Source organism: Mastigoproctus giganteus, chromosome 12 (assembly GCF_048544385.1).
Source record: "Mastigoproctus giganteus isolate SK-2022 chromosome 12, ASM4854438v1, whole genome shotgun sequence".
In the NCBI taxonomy this organism is placed as follows: domain Eukaryota; kingdom Metazoa; phylum Arthropoda; class Arachnida; order Uropygi; family Thelyphonidae; genus Mastigoproctus; species Mastigoproctus giganteus.
In genome coordinates this window covers 130,078,608-130,096,361 of record NC_143586.1, presented here as the reverse complement: position 1 = coordinate 130,096,361, position 17,754 = coordinate 130,078,608, and the positions used below count along the sequence as shown (strand labels likewise).

Sequence of the window (17,754 nt, the reverse complement as noted above, 5' to 3'; positions counted from 1 at the left end):
GTCAGGAATAGGTATCGAAGAAATGCGTTCATACAACAAGAAATCAAACCAAAACAGTGGCTGAACGTTGAGTTTCCGGGGATTCATCGTAGAATGTCGCATTGATGGCGATCGCTTCAATTATTACATAAGAAGTTAAAGGATGTATGTAACCCACAAAAACTGGATTATGATAAAGAAACATAGAATTACAATTTGTAGAATTTGTATTAAAGAAATTTAGCAATGAAACAATGAAAATTACCAAGATTATTACAATAAAAATTACCACTTATTTCTTTATCATAATCCTGTTTTTGTCGTCCATTACATTCCATCCTTTAAATTCTTACTGAAGGATCGGGCAGTTACGCTCTGGGTATATCCCAAGTACCTTTATTAGAAGCTATTTTCTTTGCTTTTTGCTCTCTAACTCTAAATTTTTATACCTCAAGAGTAATTCGAGGTAACTTGAGGCTACCACTTTCTTTATCCTTTCCTCCTTATGTCAGCATAAACTTTCTTTTGCACATCTATATATAATATAAACACTAAACTCAAGTGATTTTTTGGTTGGCTCTCATTTTCTGTGTTATTTGTTTCAAAGCCCTCTGTCGGGCTAGTGTTACCTTGCCTGTTTGCTGTTAAATTTAAGTATAGATTGCCATAATGTTTATAATTTGTACCTAATTAAACAGGCTGATAACAAAAGAAACAGATAACCTTTTACCAAGGAATATACTTCTTGGTAGAGAGAGAGAGCTTGGGTGAGATGGTCTGAAGGGTATTTTTCTTTCTCACAATAGTCAAAATTGGCTTGTTCCTATTTCATAGAAAATTAGCTACCATCCTTCCCCTTTTCATAGCTGACTTCTTTCAAGAGCAAATAGATAGTGTCGATACCAGAAATGTCAAATTTCGGGAAAGGGAAGATGGTGAGAGTAATAGGCAAATTATTACTTTATCCCGTCGGAAGAGACCATTTGAGATTGCAAGATAGCTGGTGTCAGGGAAGGGAAGTTTTGCATGAGAATTTCTGAAACACTTTGAAACGCGTTATTTATAGATACTATGCAATGCCACCTAAGGTAGTATAGCTGTAATACAAAACAAAAGTTAATTTATGTAATACGAGGGGTTTTCGAAAAGTAAGGTAACACATTTTTTCTCTCGATGATGTTTAATAGTACGAAGTTGAAATTACACACCGAGAAATAAGTGAACAAACACAAATTCTCCCCAAAGTCTCCAGTTTTATTGATGCCCTTGTCCCAACAATGGATCAGTTTATAAATACCAGTACTGAAGAAGTCCATGCCCACACGCAGAAATCAACATCGCACTGCTTGATGAACTTCCTCATCCCTGGTAAAATGTTTTCCTGAAAGGTGTTTTTTCAGAGGGCGGAACAAATGGAAGTCTGAATGCGCTAAGTCTGGGCTTTGGGGGGGATGTCACAGAATTTCCCAACGATTACGGCGCAACCACTCACGAGTGGTGTGGGCAGTGTGTGGAGTTGCGTTGTCGTGTAACAAAATCACGCCGCTTGTCGTTAGCGTCGAATGTTGGGTTTCAGTTTTTCCACCGTTGCACAGTAAAGCTGTGCATTCATTGTTCCTCCCTTCGGTAAGAAATCCCCCAACAGAACGCCTTGGCGATCCCAGAAAACTGTGTTCATGACTTTTCGGACACGGGAACAGTTTTGAATTTTTGCGCACAGGAGATTGTGGATGTTTCCAGGTCATGTAGTCTTGTTTGCTCTGCGAGGTAAAGTGATGAACCCACGTTTCGTCTGGTGTGACTATGCGAGCGAGAAAATCCTCTCCTTCGTCGTTGTATTGCAACAGGTTCTCCAGACGCATCCCCATGCGTTTTTCTTTGTCCTCCTCTGACAATTGTCGGGGTATCCAGCAGCAGCACACCGTTTGAAAGCCAAGGACATCGTGAACAGTCGACTTACTCACGTTCACTATTTCTGCAATTTCACTCGCCTGTTTTCAAGAACGATGCCCTTAATGCGCGAAATGTTGTCTTCTGTCTTGCTCGATGAAGGCCTGCCTGCCCGATGTCGATCTTCGATGTCAGCACGGCCTGCTTTAAATTCATTACACCAAAAACACATCTGCTTCTTTGTCATCACCTTTTCGCCATGCACAGCCATCAGTTCACGGTGAACGTCACTTGGTGAAGACCATTTTGCTTGAAAAGATCGAATAACTTCACGAACACCTGTTTTTGATGACACTCGCACAGTAGCCGCCATTTTGCAACTGGAATCTGCTGTGAGGCGACAGTACCGCAACACTGCACTGGCGGTCTTTTTGAACGTTATTAACGGGATTTTCTGTCCACCGCATTTCATCTCATTCCCTTTCACCTTTATTAAGAAAAATGTTACCTTACTTTTCGGAAACCCCTCGGAAATTGGATGCGCCAATCTAATTATGAAATGTGCATTAATGAACAATCTGTAAGTCACTTTTTTTTTTAAATAATTACGAAATGGCTCTGTAAATATTTAATAAATTTGGCTTTTCTCTTTATTTTAGATTTTTCTTCTCAGATAGTTATTTCAATTGGACGGACAACTTGAGTGGGTCTCGACTACTCAAATTGTCTGTCCAACTGTCTAAATACAGTTTCGAAACTTTGAGACTTCCATAATTTTTTTACACCATGGGTAGTTATTTAGTGTCAAATGGATGGATATATACGAAGATGCATTGACGATTAACAATATATGGGGCGTTTTTTTTTCAGATTTAATGGAAAGGAAAAATCTCTTTAATCTAGTAGAGTAATCTCACATAACTTAATCCTCTGACTAATGAATGAATGAATGGAATTTTTTGTATCCAACGATGAATCCTTTCTTAACTAACACTGCAGAGTGTTGTAACAAACTACCTTAAATTGAGACGTAACTGGGAAACATTTGCAACTGATGTACATTTTTAATTTAAACAGATCCGCTTGAGTCATGGCTTTACTTCTCAGAAAAATTGACTAATCGACGGGACTTCCTTCCCTTTCCCTCTCCATACTTCCTTTGCCTGTGGATTTAAGGGTACAGCGTACAAGCATCTTCTGTTCTGTTTTTAGATAATCAAATGAATTATTTCGGTAAAATTAAGGTCTCTCTTATGAATAGGTTGCCTTTCAATCGATTTTGAAACTTTTTAATGATGGATGAAATTATTACTATTTATTTTCAATGTAACCCCAAATATGAAATTTTATTGCAATGTGCAGTACTCGTATTGTGTCTGAGAAGAATCTGATATAGAATCTGAGAAGACGAAGATAATTGTTGACTTCAGATTTGAATTTCTGTAGATTGTAATTGTCAGGAAATACAGGTGGAAAAAAAGTTTCAAAAAAATGAAGGAAAGTTAATTTACTGATTATGCAATTGAATTGTGATTGGATGTTGACTGGTTGAGGTAAGTGATTGGACTGTTTTGAAAGAAAGAGCTGGAACTATAGATGCTAATTTAGAATGAGTGCCCATAGAAAAACTAGAAAAGTCATGCAGCTGAAAAATAAATTTTAACAAGAGAAATCACTGATTTACATTACGCCACACCTATATTACAAATCATAGTTTACATAACATAAATATTGCCAATGTTCAATGCAGTGAGAGATGATTTCATTCTTGATGGCTCTCATGTAGCACAAAATTGAGTCACTTATGAATTCTGGCTGAATATTTTTCTGCTTATTTTTGTGGCTAGACCAGGTACACCAGTAAAACTTTACTCAGGCAGGCCCTGTCACCTAGTTTCTGAGATTTCAGTGGCTAGGACCTAAAATAAAACAGGGGACACCAAGTTTAGAAAAAGCCAGGCGAGGTTGATGTGGTTGCCGTTTCAATTTAGACATCGTTAATTCTGATTAGTTGTGTGGGGTTTACGCTGGCGTATTAGTCAGAGTAGGGGAAGACTGAGGACTTGGAGAAAAGACAGAAGTATGGGGTCGATAGAAAGGGCAACCCCAAGTGGTCAGTAATGCATGCCTCACTAGGCGAAGTATATGGATCTACAGTAGAGGAAACACAGTACAAAATACGTGTGTGTGTGTGTGTCCTGGTATCAAGGGTGGCCCCTAGGCATAGCACATCTCCACCTAGTGGACTGTGTTGAATGTAGGACCTCTGCAAAGGAGCAGCCAATACCTGGGCAGCTGCTGCCTGGTGCCCGTCCCCAGGCACGAGTAACCGGATCTGGGTTTTTTTATCCTCTTACATGCCAAAGCGCACAAAATCCCGCACCCACTGGAGGTAGGACAATACCAGTGGGTGCCAGCTATTCCGCTCACAGGCTGCCCAGGCCTGGGAGGCCGCAAAAAAAAAAAAAAAAAAAAAAAGACCGGAACTCCAAAACCCCATTAAAGTCACACAGCCGAGACAAACATTTTTAAAGAACCCTGCAGTTTTCAATAGCATTATGTATATCAGTTAATGATAGCATTAACAAGGTAGCTTACTGAAAGACCCCCCTCCCCACATCTACTATATATTAAGGGATTTGGGCCATCAAAGTTGCTTAAATTTTTTTAGGAAAAAATTTAATTTTGGGTAAATAGGGCAAGGATAGTTTTTAACCACTTTTGCTATACGCCATAATGTAATTAAAATGAAGCCTAAATATTCACAATATTCTACTTACACGTAAAAATTTAATTGTCCGATTAGAAAAGTTACTTATCAATTAACGAAAAATACTTTTATTCTAATCACAAGACAGTGACTAATGAGCTCGATTTTCCCTTTCTTCTGGGTATCATAACTGGCAAATAATTTACAAGTTTATCCCAGAAATAATTATCATTCCACTCAATTACACACTGGGCAGATCCTAAATAGCAGTCCATATTATTTTCAGATGGCATTTCACCCAAAACTATTATGACGAGATCTTCCTTCCTTCGAAGAATTTCCTCGTGTGCTTCTCTGAATTGTGGAAGACTGCATTCCTTCCTCAGGAAGTTGCTGAAAATAATTCCACAAAGATTATTAGAAAAGAATATTACAGAGGCTATGCACTTGCATATACAGTATGTACACAAAATATACTGTACAATTATTATGAAGCGTTGCCTTATATTAAATAATAAATAACAATCAAACATGCGAGATTTACATTACCTATCTTGAAATAAAATGTAATCTATTAAATCCCCTATAAATTTTCTTATCTTTATCAAAAATTTTTGTTCTCTTGAGTTTCGTTTCACGGAATCATAAACATGTCAGCACCATGCGTTGCTTTCTATGTTCCATTTCCATGCTACTTGCATAGTGAGCCCTGCCTGAGGATTTATCCCGTGCTCGTGACTTATTTACTCAGATTGGGTGCGTTGTGGGAAGAAGCACCGGTGGTCCTGGTGTGCATGATGAAACTGCGATGTGTTTGCCATGTTTCCCGATACGTGTGCAGCCAATACAGTCTGCCTTCAGTCAATGTGCCCTGGTAATTCGATTTATTTGCATACGAGTAGACAATTTTGAACTTCACACCAAATCGTCATAACTTCAGGATCGAATTAAGCACCCCATTATGCTGATAGTTGATTCGGTACGCCTCCCGAAGAACATTGGTTCTTGTATATACTACCATCATGAGACACAATTTCCTTGAAAGTGTGGTATTTATCTTTCTTAGGAATACTGGTAATTCGCTTGTTCCTATTTTATAGGAAGTTTTCTGTTTTTAAAGCAGCTACGTTTACTAGCAATCTGATAGTGTCAATGCGAAATTTCAGGATTAGGAAGGGAGAGAAAAGAATAACATGGATAGCTGAACTTCATCCAGTTTTTGAGATATGAATTGCAGTCTAATCGTGAGGAACTCATTAGGTTTCAGTTAGCTAGTCTTAGGGATTTTTGTTGGATTTTGCTCAATGAAAAGACAAGCCGGGCTCTTAGAACAACTGTTTATAGGTTCGACGCATTTTCATTGGGGTTAGCATAGCGGTGACGCAAAACAAATAAAACATTGTTTTTTTTTATTAAATTAGCATTCATCTAATTAAAACATATGCAGTCATGAATATAACCTGGAAGTCATTGACTGGTATATTTTATTTGAAAATAATCACGAAAAACAAATTTGGTTTTTCTCATTTAGTTATAACATGTCTACTGGATTCCATACATATGAATAGGCATTGGTGATTAACGACTATAAGACGCTTTACTTAGTTTTTGAGAATTGATTAGGAGAAATTTTTTCATTGTCATTCGATCTAACAGAGCATGATGTCTTTGGAGATAGCACATTAGGTTGAAAAGGCCAGCGTTCGAATCCCGTGATATGAGGAACTTCTGTGGGCTTTTCTTCACTTTGTGCCTGTGTTAATCGGTATCATTGGAGATAGCAATTCCCCACAAGGAAACTCCGGGTTCTTGTCCATCAAAAGAGGCAAACCGCCAAAACAAGCAATTACAGATGAATGAATGGAATTTTGTTTCTATGTTAGAAAGAGAACTATATAAACATCTGTCCAGCCCTCCCTAATTATCATTACACAACAATCTTGTATTGATAAGTAAGTTCGAAATTCTCAACGTAGGCATCTGTACATGGTGGAAGGACCTCTCATAAATGCTACTCGCCATCTGAGTAGCATCACTGGGATCCAACACCCAGTCTTGATTCCAAGCTAACATCATAGGATCCAGAGCAACCACTGGAAATTAGAAAAGGAGGATCTAGTGGGTGAGGGGCTCAGATTCAACACACTAGTTTGGCATCCTGCTAGGACAAGATGGTAAATCCAGGGATGACTCGCCCGCCCTCAGTCAGTTTGTTGGTTCGTCTGAATTGGTGAACCGAGTAATATTAATCTCCTATTCTCGTGTTTCAACTCATATGTCTCAATTCAGAGCGCATTTTTCAACAGGACTCAGCACTATGCCTCACAGCAAAATTGGTAAGTTTTATGCTATTTAGATTTAATGATGAGTTTGTCTTCTTGTCCCACAAGGCTTAAAACATTCTTACACCAATGTCTTCCCTCGTTTTTCTACCTTAAGGTGCAGTCATGGCTCAGAAATTCTGGCATTATTGTGTTGGACTGGGCCGGCAACAGAACAGATTTGAACCCTATTGAAAATTGCTGGTATATAATGCCGTCTTAATTTGCTCATACAAGTAAGAAGCCAACAAGTAAGGTTCAGCTGCAGGAGAGCATTGTAAGGGTGTAATAAAATGTATGTTTGGTACCACGAAATTGGGAAAGCATATATCCAGAAGTTGACTAACTCTATGTCAGATCGTCGCAAGGCTGTAATTACAGCTCCAGGAGGAACAACAAAATATTGAGGACTTATTTTACTGATTTACAGTACATAATACTATTACGTTAACTTGTCATTTCGGTAAATGCAATAATATGTATATTTGGTTGTCATGATTTCCATTTGCGTGATTTCTCATATTGCCATTTGGATGATTTCTCATATTTCCATTAATTAGGCATTTTACCCTTTGGGAAGATATTTATGACAATTAGGTATATCAAATGGGGTCTTTTTATTGGATTTCATTCACAGAGATATATATCCCATATAACAAATGCATTTTGAACATTTCTGCAAGTGATGCAGTTTTTTTGTCCGCCACTGTAAGTTACTAAAATCTCTACTCTGCTTTTCTTTCATTGTATGAACTGGTTTTAGCTGCTGCTGCTACGCTAATAAAACCGAAACTAACCAACCAAGTAACTTAGAAACATCTAAAGTTTTTTTTTTTTTTTATGTAAACCCCAAACACGAGAGGTATTAGAACCTATAGTTCTTGGTACCGTGCTTAGGTTGGAGGTTGAGAAGACGAAAGAAGATATTTGTTGACATTAGACTTGAACTTCTGTAGACTAATTTTCAGGAAATACGTATGAAGGAAGGCTGTTCCAGAAAACGGCAGTTGAATCAATAAATGAGGAAGACGAAAAGAAGTTGGTTCTGTGAGTTTGAAGTCGGACAGTAAATGGACGGTGACTGGTGGCGGCATGTGTTCGGACTGTTTTGAAAGAGAGAGGGGGGAATTATAGAAGCCAATTCAGAAGAACAGTGCCCATGGAAGTATCTGTAGAAGAGGCATGCAGCAGAAACAGTACATCTGTGAGACAGCGAGCGGAGAGACTGTTAGAGATGAATCATTAATTAACATAACTGCCCTCTTCTGAATGGAATCAAGAAGCCTGAGAGAGGTTTTGTTGGCACCACCCTAGATGTGGGAACAATATTCCATGGTACGGCGAATTTGCGATTTGTGTGAACAGCTGTTTGGAAGAAAAGAAAACCAAGTTTTTTAGATGCAGAGAAGCAATATTTGTAATGTGCTTGTATCAAGAGAGATTAGAAGTCGAGGTAATCCCCAAAAGAGATATCATTTTGCCTAGAAATTGGAGTGTCACCAAAGATAACCATAGGAGCAGATGAATCCTTTATACAAGATATAAGACAAGACTGAGTTTTTGAAGGGTTGAAATCAACTAAGCTGTCTTTGCCCCACTGGAGAATTATCTGAAGATCGGCATTTAGGGAATTGGTAGCAGATTTTCGAGAAGTTGAAGCTGCTTTCCATTTCGAAAAACCGGTAAGGTTTTTCAAAATGAAAAGTGGAATGCGATGTGCTATCATCGGTAACACTATAGATAGGATTTCCAGTCAATGGAAGAAGGTCATCAATATACAACAGGAAAAGAGTGAGGGAAAGAACTGAACCTTGGGGGGACACCAAACATTAGTGGAGATTTTAGAAGACTACCATCACCCTCAGTGAGCGATCAGAGAGAAAACTGGATAAACAATTACAAAAAACAGTTGGCAAACCATAAGATGGAAGCTTGTTTAGAAGACCTTTATGCCAAACACAATCAAAAGTCTTTGAGATGTCAAGAGCAACTGCTTGTGTTTCACCAAACTTTTCCATTGAATTAGTCCATAAATGGGTAACATAAGCCAGAATTGTCGGCTTATGTTACCCATTATTCGTCATTGTCGAACCAGTGGATCGACAATGACGCAATCCATACTGGCGATCGTTGATCAGACAGAAGGTTTCTAGCTAGCTTAAGACTTGGCGGTTAATTTATTTCTCCATTACTTTAGAAAGAGTAGGAGTAACCCTTCTTAGGAACTGGCTGGATATGAGCAAATTTCCAAGCAGAAGGAAAACCACCTTTGGAATAAGAAAGTGAAAAAAAGGCGGCAAAGAACAGGAGTAAGTTCAGGAGCAAAGGTTTTGAGAACAAGTGGAGAAATACCATCGGGACCTGGAGCTTTCTTAGCATCAAGATTCGTAAAAATTCTTCTGACATCCTTTTGACGGAAGACCACAGGAGGCATTGACTGGAGCGTGTTGGGAATGGTGGGAGGTGTTTTACCAAGATCATTAATACATGAGTTGGAAGAAAAATGGGATGCTAGCAGGTCAGCTTTTTCCTTGGCTGAAGTGACAACAGAACCATCTGGTTTGGATAGCGGTGGGAGCACAGATGGGCAAAAGTTGTGGCCAATAGCTTTGGCAAGAGACCGGAATGCTCGGCTACCATTAGGGCAAGAAGCAAGTTTTTTACTCTTAGCCTGTTCAAAATCTATTTTGGATTGATTTATAACTGCTTTACAATTGTTGCGAGCTTTGGTGTAGGCAGAAAATGAAACTGAAGAATTAGAAACAAGACAATTATGATATGCAACGTTCTTCTCTTGAACAGCCTTAGCACATTTATTGGAAAACCAAGGTTTAGATAAAGGACGAGATTTTAAATTGGAGTGTGGGATGAAGGATTCCATTCCTGCAAGAACAATTTCACTGACATGATCTGAGCAAACGTTGACATCAGAAGTTTTTTGGAAGGAAAAGAAGAAAAGAAATCTCGCAGGTCGTCCTATTTTGCATTCTTATAATGCCAAACAATACGAGGTTGGGAATAGCCATGAGATAAAGGCTGCATTGGAGAAGAGACAATCACCAAGTTGTGATCTGAAGTGCCTAAAGGACCTCTCACTTCGACCGTGTACTTAGAAGGGTTGTTTGTGAGAAAATGAACAATCTGGGCAGGTCATTAATAATTGCAAAAGCCTCAGCATCTCGACCAGCTGGGTCGGTGTGACTAGAAAACGGAAGCCAGCTGGAGTTCTGAATATGAAAATCATCAAGGAAAATTACCTCACTGTTAGGAAAGTTGGACTGGAAAAAGTCAAGTTGCAAAGAGTTCCAAGTGATTAGTGGAGTTGGGAGAACGGTAGAGACAACAGATAAATTTGATTCAATGAGGTAGAGAGATTTTGAACCAGAGAAGATCGAGAAGTGGAGATTCCAAATTAACAAGTCTCTGAATATCGGAACGGACATATGTACAAGTACCACCTTTGAGGCGAAAGCAACCATACAGTGAATAATTTGGGCATCTGAGATGAGCAGTAGTTGAATCAACCGATAACTGAGATTCTGTCAGAAAAAGTACATGGGGTTTGGCAGACTGCAAATGGAAATGGACATCGTTGAGATTAGAATTGAGACCACGTATATTTGTGAAATGAATTAAGTGTTTGGGAAGTTTAGATCTTTTCGCAGATAAGCTTACTCTATTAGTTTGACAATTCATGGTGTATTCAATAGTAAGAAAAAGTGGGAGGGACATGCTGTATGAAGTAATGAAATTTTTTGATATAGCGTACACATGGTAAGAATATACCTAGATCCTTGACATAACGTGGCCTCGACAATGCTCCTCGCATACACGCTACTCGGACTCCCTCCAGTCACTATATGGCAAAGTAGAGGTAGCAAGATTATACACTATCTGATCCGGAAGCCTCCTAGAGAGTTACCAATAGGTTCGATCCGGTGTACTAACTAGCGGCCGGCCTGCGAACACCGTTTTAGAGCTGTACCCTCGAAATGTAAGGAATATTGGATCTCGCCATGATGTTCATCATAACCTCAAAAGTTATCGATCATACTGTGTGATGGAAGAGATAGGGAAGGGTTGACCGGAACTTAGTTCTGGAGACTAAACATGAGTTCTACCACTTGAAGCCTCCAATAAGCAAAGTGGTGGTATTGCACCGGTTGATGAGAGTCATCTACTGCCTGGTAAAACAGAGGGGCGGCATTCCTCCATGTGGTATGGGCGTCACACCTCGACCCTTGCTTACGTTGGTTCACACCTGCGTGGTCACCCACTGTGTGCTTGTACATGGAGGTTATACCCAGGATTACTAACAGTCCCACCATCGTGAAGGTACAAGCATTATCACTTAAGTTAATACAAAATGAAAGTGCCAGCTGCTGTTTACCTAGTTGACACGTACGTGTACTTTCGACTGTTGCACACATCCTTCTTTCACTCGGGTTCACTCGGGTCATATCCTTAATTCATTTTTCTGCGAACTGATAGACGGAACTTCCTTGTTTCTTACACCTCGTGCTTCCTTTGAGTGCAGCTTTACGAGCACATCTCATAAGCATCTTCTATTCGATAAAGGAATTAATTGTGTTCGGTAAAAACGTTTTTGTAAAGGAATTATTTTTCAACGGATTTTACCACATTTTTATGATGTTCTTGGTTATATATTTATTTACGTTCATGGTAACTCCTATGCATCTATACTACTCTCATGTCATTTATAACATAAGAATACAGAAGATAATTGTTGACTTCTTAGTTAAATTTTTGTAGACTGTAATTTTTAATAAATTCACCTGAAAGAATAATATTATATCCATGGAAATGTGAAACCTCATACAGCAGAAACAATGTCTTTGCCACTGGCAGGAGGGAGTTTATAAGAAAGATTATTAATCACTCTACCTTGGTAGTTGTACATAATTAATCGATAAATTAAAGCAAGAAATGTCATTGGTAGTTTACATGAGCGCACACAATATTACAAAACTTGGATGATTTCATTCTTTATGCTACTCATCTAGCATACATCTTTGTCCAACAAATTGATATCCGCTGCAAATCACAAACACTATTAAAAAAGTGTCGAATCCCTTCATCATGTTAAAAGGGATAAAGCAAAGGAGTGGATAGTGAATTCTTGTGGAGACTTTTTCAGCGATATTAGATTAAATAAAGAATGAGAACATTTGTTCCAGATAGAATATGAATTGCGTTTTCTAACTGAATCTCAATTATTGCCAAATCTAATGAGCGATTTGATAATAACTGAGATTTTTATTCTTCATAAGAAACTGAATATAAGATTAAATTACTTATGAATCCAATCTCGACATAAATAATCTGAATTTTCTGGTGCTTATTTTTCCGGTATGGTCCCAGACGTGAAAGCAAAATCTGTGATAAAGAAAGAGACTGATTTGTACAGAATTAGTAGCTGTTTATGAGAAATGTAATGCTGAAGGTGAAAGTGAAACCAGTTTTATTCAGTGTAAGAAAGCAATACAATATTTGCGACATGCTTATGCAAAGAATGGTACGAATCAGCGTTATCCCCAACAAACATAAATTAGGGAAGACGCTTGGCAAACGAACAACTTGCCATTTAGTTTGACACATTTACTGCTGGACCGGAGTAGTTTTAAAATGTCATTTGAACGGTTCTCCTTGAGATTATGATATTTATAACTTGCAACGGTTACCAAATATTACAAAATAAAGAAAAAGATCAATGTTAAGAACCATGTTCCCCAAAAAGCAGTGCCCGAAATGAAACACTTTTGCATGATTTAGGAAACAGCAGCAAAAAATTTGCTCTGTTCTCATTATACGACTTCATATTCTTTCTTGATATCTTGAGCTAAACAGCAGGCAAGAGTAACATCAACCAGTTCAACAAATGTGATGCCAATTCCGACTCCACCAACTATCAAAATATTGTCTTCTATTTTCTGTTTCAATGCGCTGGCACAGCCCTTGCTTCCAGAATTCCAAGCATGATTAATATCAGAAGTACTGATGCCAGTGTGTTCAGTCTGATTGCAGCAGCTGGATGGCAAGTTTTTTTGATTGAAGAGTTTAACACCATTCCAGTCACTGGCATTCCTTGCGCCACAACAATGCAGATTTTTTCGAACACCTATCCACAGACCAGGTAAATCTCTACGAGTAGTTGAGTTCAAAGCCTGAATATTTTTAAACATGTTTGTCTCAATGGTCTCTTCCAACTTATTTCTGTAGTCATAAGCAGGACAAAGACCAACAGCAAAAATACTTAAAATGTAGTTAGCATGCAATAGTTCTCCTTGACAGCTTCGCAACATCCAAGGAAGGCCAATGCAAACATTATAACTCCCACAATAATCAAAAGAATCGACAGCGAGGCATATTCACTTCCTAAGAAATCTAAGTAGCTCACCTTTTGCCTTTGCTATAACAGCTACATACACCGATGAGCCAAAACATGACCAGCTAGTCCTTATGCAAATCGAAGCAACTGCAGGTGAAATACAGCGCGTGCACGGATCGGGGACACGGTATAAAAACCACCCGATACTGAGCTCAATTAATCAGTGTTATGCTTGTTCTTCAGATGGGAAAGGCAGCGGACTTAAGCGAGTTTGACAAAGACCAAATTGTAATGGCCAGACGACATGGTCAGAGCATATCCGAAACGGCACGGCTGGTGGGATGATCACGATCAGCCGTGGTCAGTACCTACCGAAAGTGGTTCGAGGAGGGGGAACCCACGAACCGACAGCGAGGTGTTGGACCACCACGACTCACCGATGTTCACGGTGAGCGAAGGTTCTCTCGGATGGTACGTGACAACAGAAGGGTGACTGTGGCGCAACTCGCAAGTAATTGGAATGGTAGTGACGAAAGTAATCTCACAATACACAGTACATCGAACCCTGCTGAAAATGAAGCTGCGTAACCGCAGGCCACTCCGAATTCCCATGCCAACCACGGTTCACTGGCGACAGCGCCTACAGTGGGCACGATGAATCACGTTTCTGTTGCACCATGTGGACAGCCCGGTATGTGTGCGTCGTTTACCTGGGGAAGTGATGGCGCCTGGATGCACCGTTGAACGAAACCTTGCCGGTGGCTGCGGTGTCATGCTTTGGGCGATCTCCTGCGATATCCTGGGTCCAGTCATCCATGAGCCGGGAAATCCTGTTATTAGATTTCCGATGTTCTTACCGGAACATCGGAAATCTAATAACAAGATTGATCTACGTGCCGCGAGGCCAGGAGCATCATTTCTTGGACACAAGCGAAGAATATAAGAACCAATGCTGACAACTGTGAAACAGCATGAATTGCCCCATAAAATAGCATTTAAGTGGGTTCAAGATAAATAGGACATGTTATGCTTGTAATTTAGTATCCAAAATTGTGAGAATCTCACCTTGACATGATGATAATTACTTTGCTGCTTTCTTTAATAGCATTCTGTATGTTACTTTGATAGTCCATGGCGATAGAGATATCGCGATGAAGAAGACATACCATGTATGGGTTTTCCAGTTTTTCCAGTTCTAAAGGAACGAAAATAATCAATACTTATTTAATATGAAATAGTAGAATGCTGTATAGATTCAGTAAACATTACGAATATATAAACAAACAGTTTAAAAATATTCCGCTAAACAAATTAACAAACTACTTCACATAAGGTCAAGAGGAGTTCACAAAATAGAGAACATTATACCGTATTTAGTAGTCACGTAGGTTTAACCACTATTAGTCAAAGTGGGGGCATTTTTGTACTTTGCGCTTGACCAACTAGGCTATGGAGGCAAGACCTTGTGAGTTCCTCTACCAATAGCCACCTTATGCGGATGATGTCAGTTCCCCATTGTTTTATTGAGGGCTGTATTCTAGTAATTCGACTAAATCGATTTGCTCTTGCTTTTTCAGTGGCGATTGTCACTTTAATATTTTGGGATTTTACAGGTCTGATATTCTTTTCGGGCCTCCCTTTGCCAGAATTACAGCCTGGACGCATCGTGGTTGGATTCCACTAGGTGTCTGAGGGAGTCTAGTTCCAGATGTTACCATTCTTCTATTAGGCCATTTGTCAGTGGCCTAATGGAAGACAAAATAAATCTGATTTTTTTTGGCAGTGAATGGAAAACAGCGACATTTATAAGCCACAGACCTACCAGTAGGCTTTGAAGTTTTACACTTGTGTAAACAACTTTCTTTAAGGTTAACTACCAATTAATGCACTGTTACACTGCGATTACTGTATTCCGTTTTGTTAACAACATCACTTTCGAAACTTCTGCTATTCCCTTTGTCACATGAACTACCAATGAGAGTTTAGAGTGTGTTCTAGCTATATGGCCAATTGTATAGACAGAATACAGTATAATTCGCTGAGTTGACTTCGCTTTAGCGACATTTACCAATTATCGCATGGCATGGGGCCTCCTTTTGTCCGTAATACAAACCGTACGCATCTTGTCTACTGTGCTGCGTTACAAGACGAGACACACGACGCTCACCAAGGCGACGACCACACGTGGCTGTCCCACGTGTGATATTTATCTGGTTGTTCGACCGCTGTTGAGCTAGTCGTGGTAGATTCGCACAACAGAACGGGAGCACATTCATTCATTTTTCCTTTATTTACACACAAAATACAGCCTCGGGACTTATGTACATAATATACAAGATATATTTACATATATTTAAATGGGCTCTGTACATAACTTTTAGTGTGTGTGTGTGTGTGTGTGTGTGTGTGTGTGTGTGTGTGTTATGTAAACCCCAAACACGAGAGGTATTAGAACCTATAGTACTTACTACCGTGCATGGGTTGGTGGTTGAGAAGACGAAAGAAGATATTTGTTGACATTGGACTTGAACTTCTGTAGATTGTAATTTTCAGGAAATACGTATGAAGGAAGGTTGTTCCAGAAAACGGCAGTTGAATGAATAAACGAGGAAGATGAAAAGTTGGTTCTGTGAGTTTGAAGTTGGACAGTAAATGGATGTTGGCTGGTGGCGGCACGAGTTCGGACTGTTTTGAAAGAGAGAGAGGGAATTATAGAAGCCAATTCAGAAGAACAGTGCCCATGGAAGTATCTGTAGAAGAGGCATGCAGCAGAAACAGTCCGTCTATGAGACAGTGAGTGGAGAGACTCTGTTGGAGAGGAGTCATTAATTAATCTAACTGCCCTCTTCTGAATGGAATCAAGAAGCCTGAGAGAGGTTTTGGGGGTACCACCCCAGATGTGGGAACAATATTCCATGGCAGGGCGGATTTGCGATTTGTACAGAGTGAGCAGCTGTTTGGAAGAAAAGTAACGCCGAGAGCCAAAGAGAAAACCAAGTTTTTTAATGCAGAGGAAGCAATATTTGTAATGTGCTTGTGCCAAGAGAGATTAGAAGTCAGGGTAATCCCCAAAAGAGATATATCATTTTGCCTAGATATCGGAGTGTCACCAAAGATAAGCATAGGAACAGAAGAATCCTTTTTGCGAGATATAAGACAAGACTGAGTTTTAGAATGATTGAAATCAACTAAGTTGTCTTTGCCCCACTGGAGAATTACCTGAAGATCAGCATTTAAGGAATTGGTAGCAGATTTTCGAGAAGTTGAAGCTGATTGAGCACGGCAAAGGTTTCTCAAAATGGAAAGTGTGTGTGTTCTTGAATTGGGGTGGCTCCCAGAGATAAGCCCAGCTCCACCTTGGATAGTATGCTTGTGATAGTATAATAATCTCTAGTGAGCGGGCCTGGAAACCTGGGTCTACTATCACTGTAGTGCAATACTGGTGAGTGCCAGAAATCCTGCTCCTCAGATGCCCATACCAGGGAGCCGAAAAAAAAACAAACAAACTAAACTATTAGTCTATTCTCTGGAGGGCACAACCAGAAACTTCAAGTTGACTTCCCCAAAGCCTAGAACAAAACTGCAAAAGTCACAGTTCACCTGAACATCTCATCATTTGCTGTCCCACAATCACTGGATCATCAAGATCTAATAGCCAATCAACCAGAGCACTAGACCCAACACCATCCAGCAGTTGTCCAACTGTCCACCATGGTAAACAGAACCACTAGAGTACACGACACAATGAATCAGGTCCAGCACCCCAACATCCATAAGTATTCCTGATCGTAGCACAAAAAACAACCAACTAGAGCACTAGACTCAACACCATGAATCAGGTCCAGCACTCCAACCACCATCCAGAGTTAGAATCCAATAGGTGAAGGCAATGTTCTCCAAAATGTCAGATCCGACACAAGGCATCAAGTCCATCAAGATACTCCATAAAGACAATCCATTCACCAGGTTAGCCCCTCAAAGAAAGACTCTAAGAACAGTTCTTCTGGCAAAAACAGCAGCTGATAATTCCTGAAACGCATTAAAGCAGTCCCGATTTGCAATAAGTAAATGAACTGTATCACACGTTAAGCCAGGAACGTGTTCCATCAATGTCTGCCTCTGGTCCTCATACTCCCGACATGAGAAAATGACATGCATCCAAGTGTTCTCCACATGTACAAAAAGGACCAGCCTTCACTCCAATCCTTTTTCATATAATTTGGCCCTAAGTGAACCACGTCCTGTTATCAAAAAGGAAGTATAAATAGAAGGCGCAAACCAAGTTACCATAGATTGTGAAAACGAATAGTTCACCTGGGGAATATATTTCCTTGTGACAACTCCAACGCACTACTTTCCTATCTGGTGTGCCAGAGTTCCATTAATTTAATTCCATATTCGTTCTTTTTCTGCTTTATTATTGATCCAGATCAATTGTGATGTCCATAAACGTTAACGACACAGCCTCTGTAGACAATAAACAAATCAAATGGAATCGTTCCAGC

The 17,754-nt window shown here is 39.6% G+C and overlaps 1 protein-coding gene across 1 annotated transcript in view; it reads right to left on the bottom strand.

The window, feature by feature from the left end:
- Positions 1-4,716: 4,716 nt before the first annotated feature.
- The window catches only part of LOC150077420 (uncharacterized), a 34,588-nt gene continuing 21,550 nt past the window's right edge, over positions 4,717-17,754 (bottom strand). The window contains exons 7-8 of the mRNA XM_090385896.1: positions 14,315-14,444; positions 4,717-4,972 (exon numbers count right to left, since the gene is read on the bottom strand). Coding sequence (XP_090242022.1) covers positions 4,717-4,972; positions 14,315-14,444 — 386 coding nt within the window. The remainder of the gene's footprint in view (positions 4,973-14,314; positions 14,445-17,754) is intronic.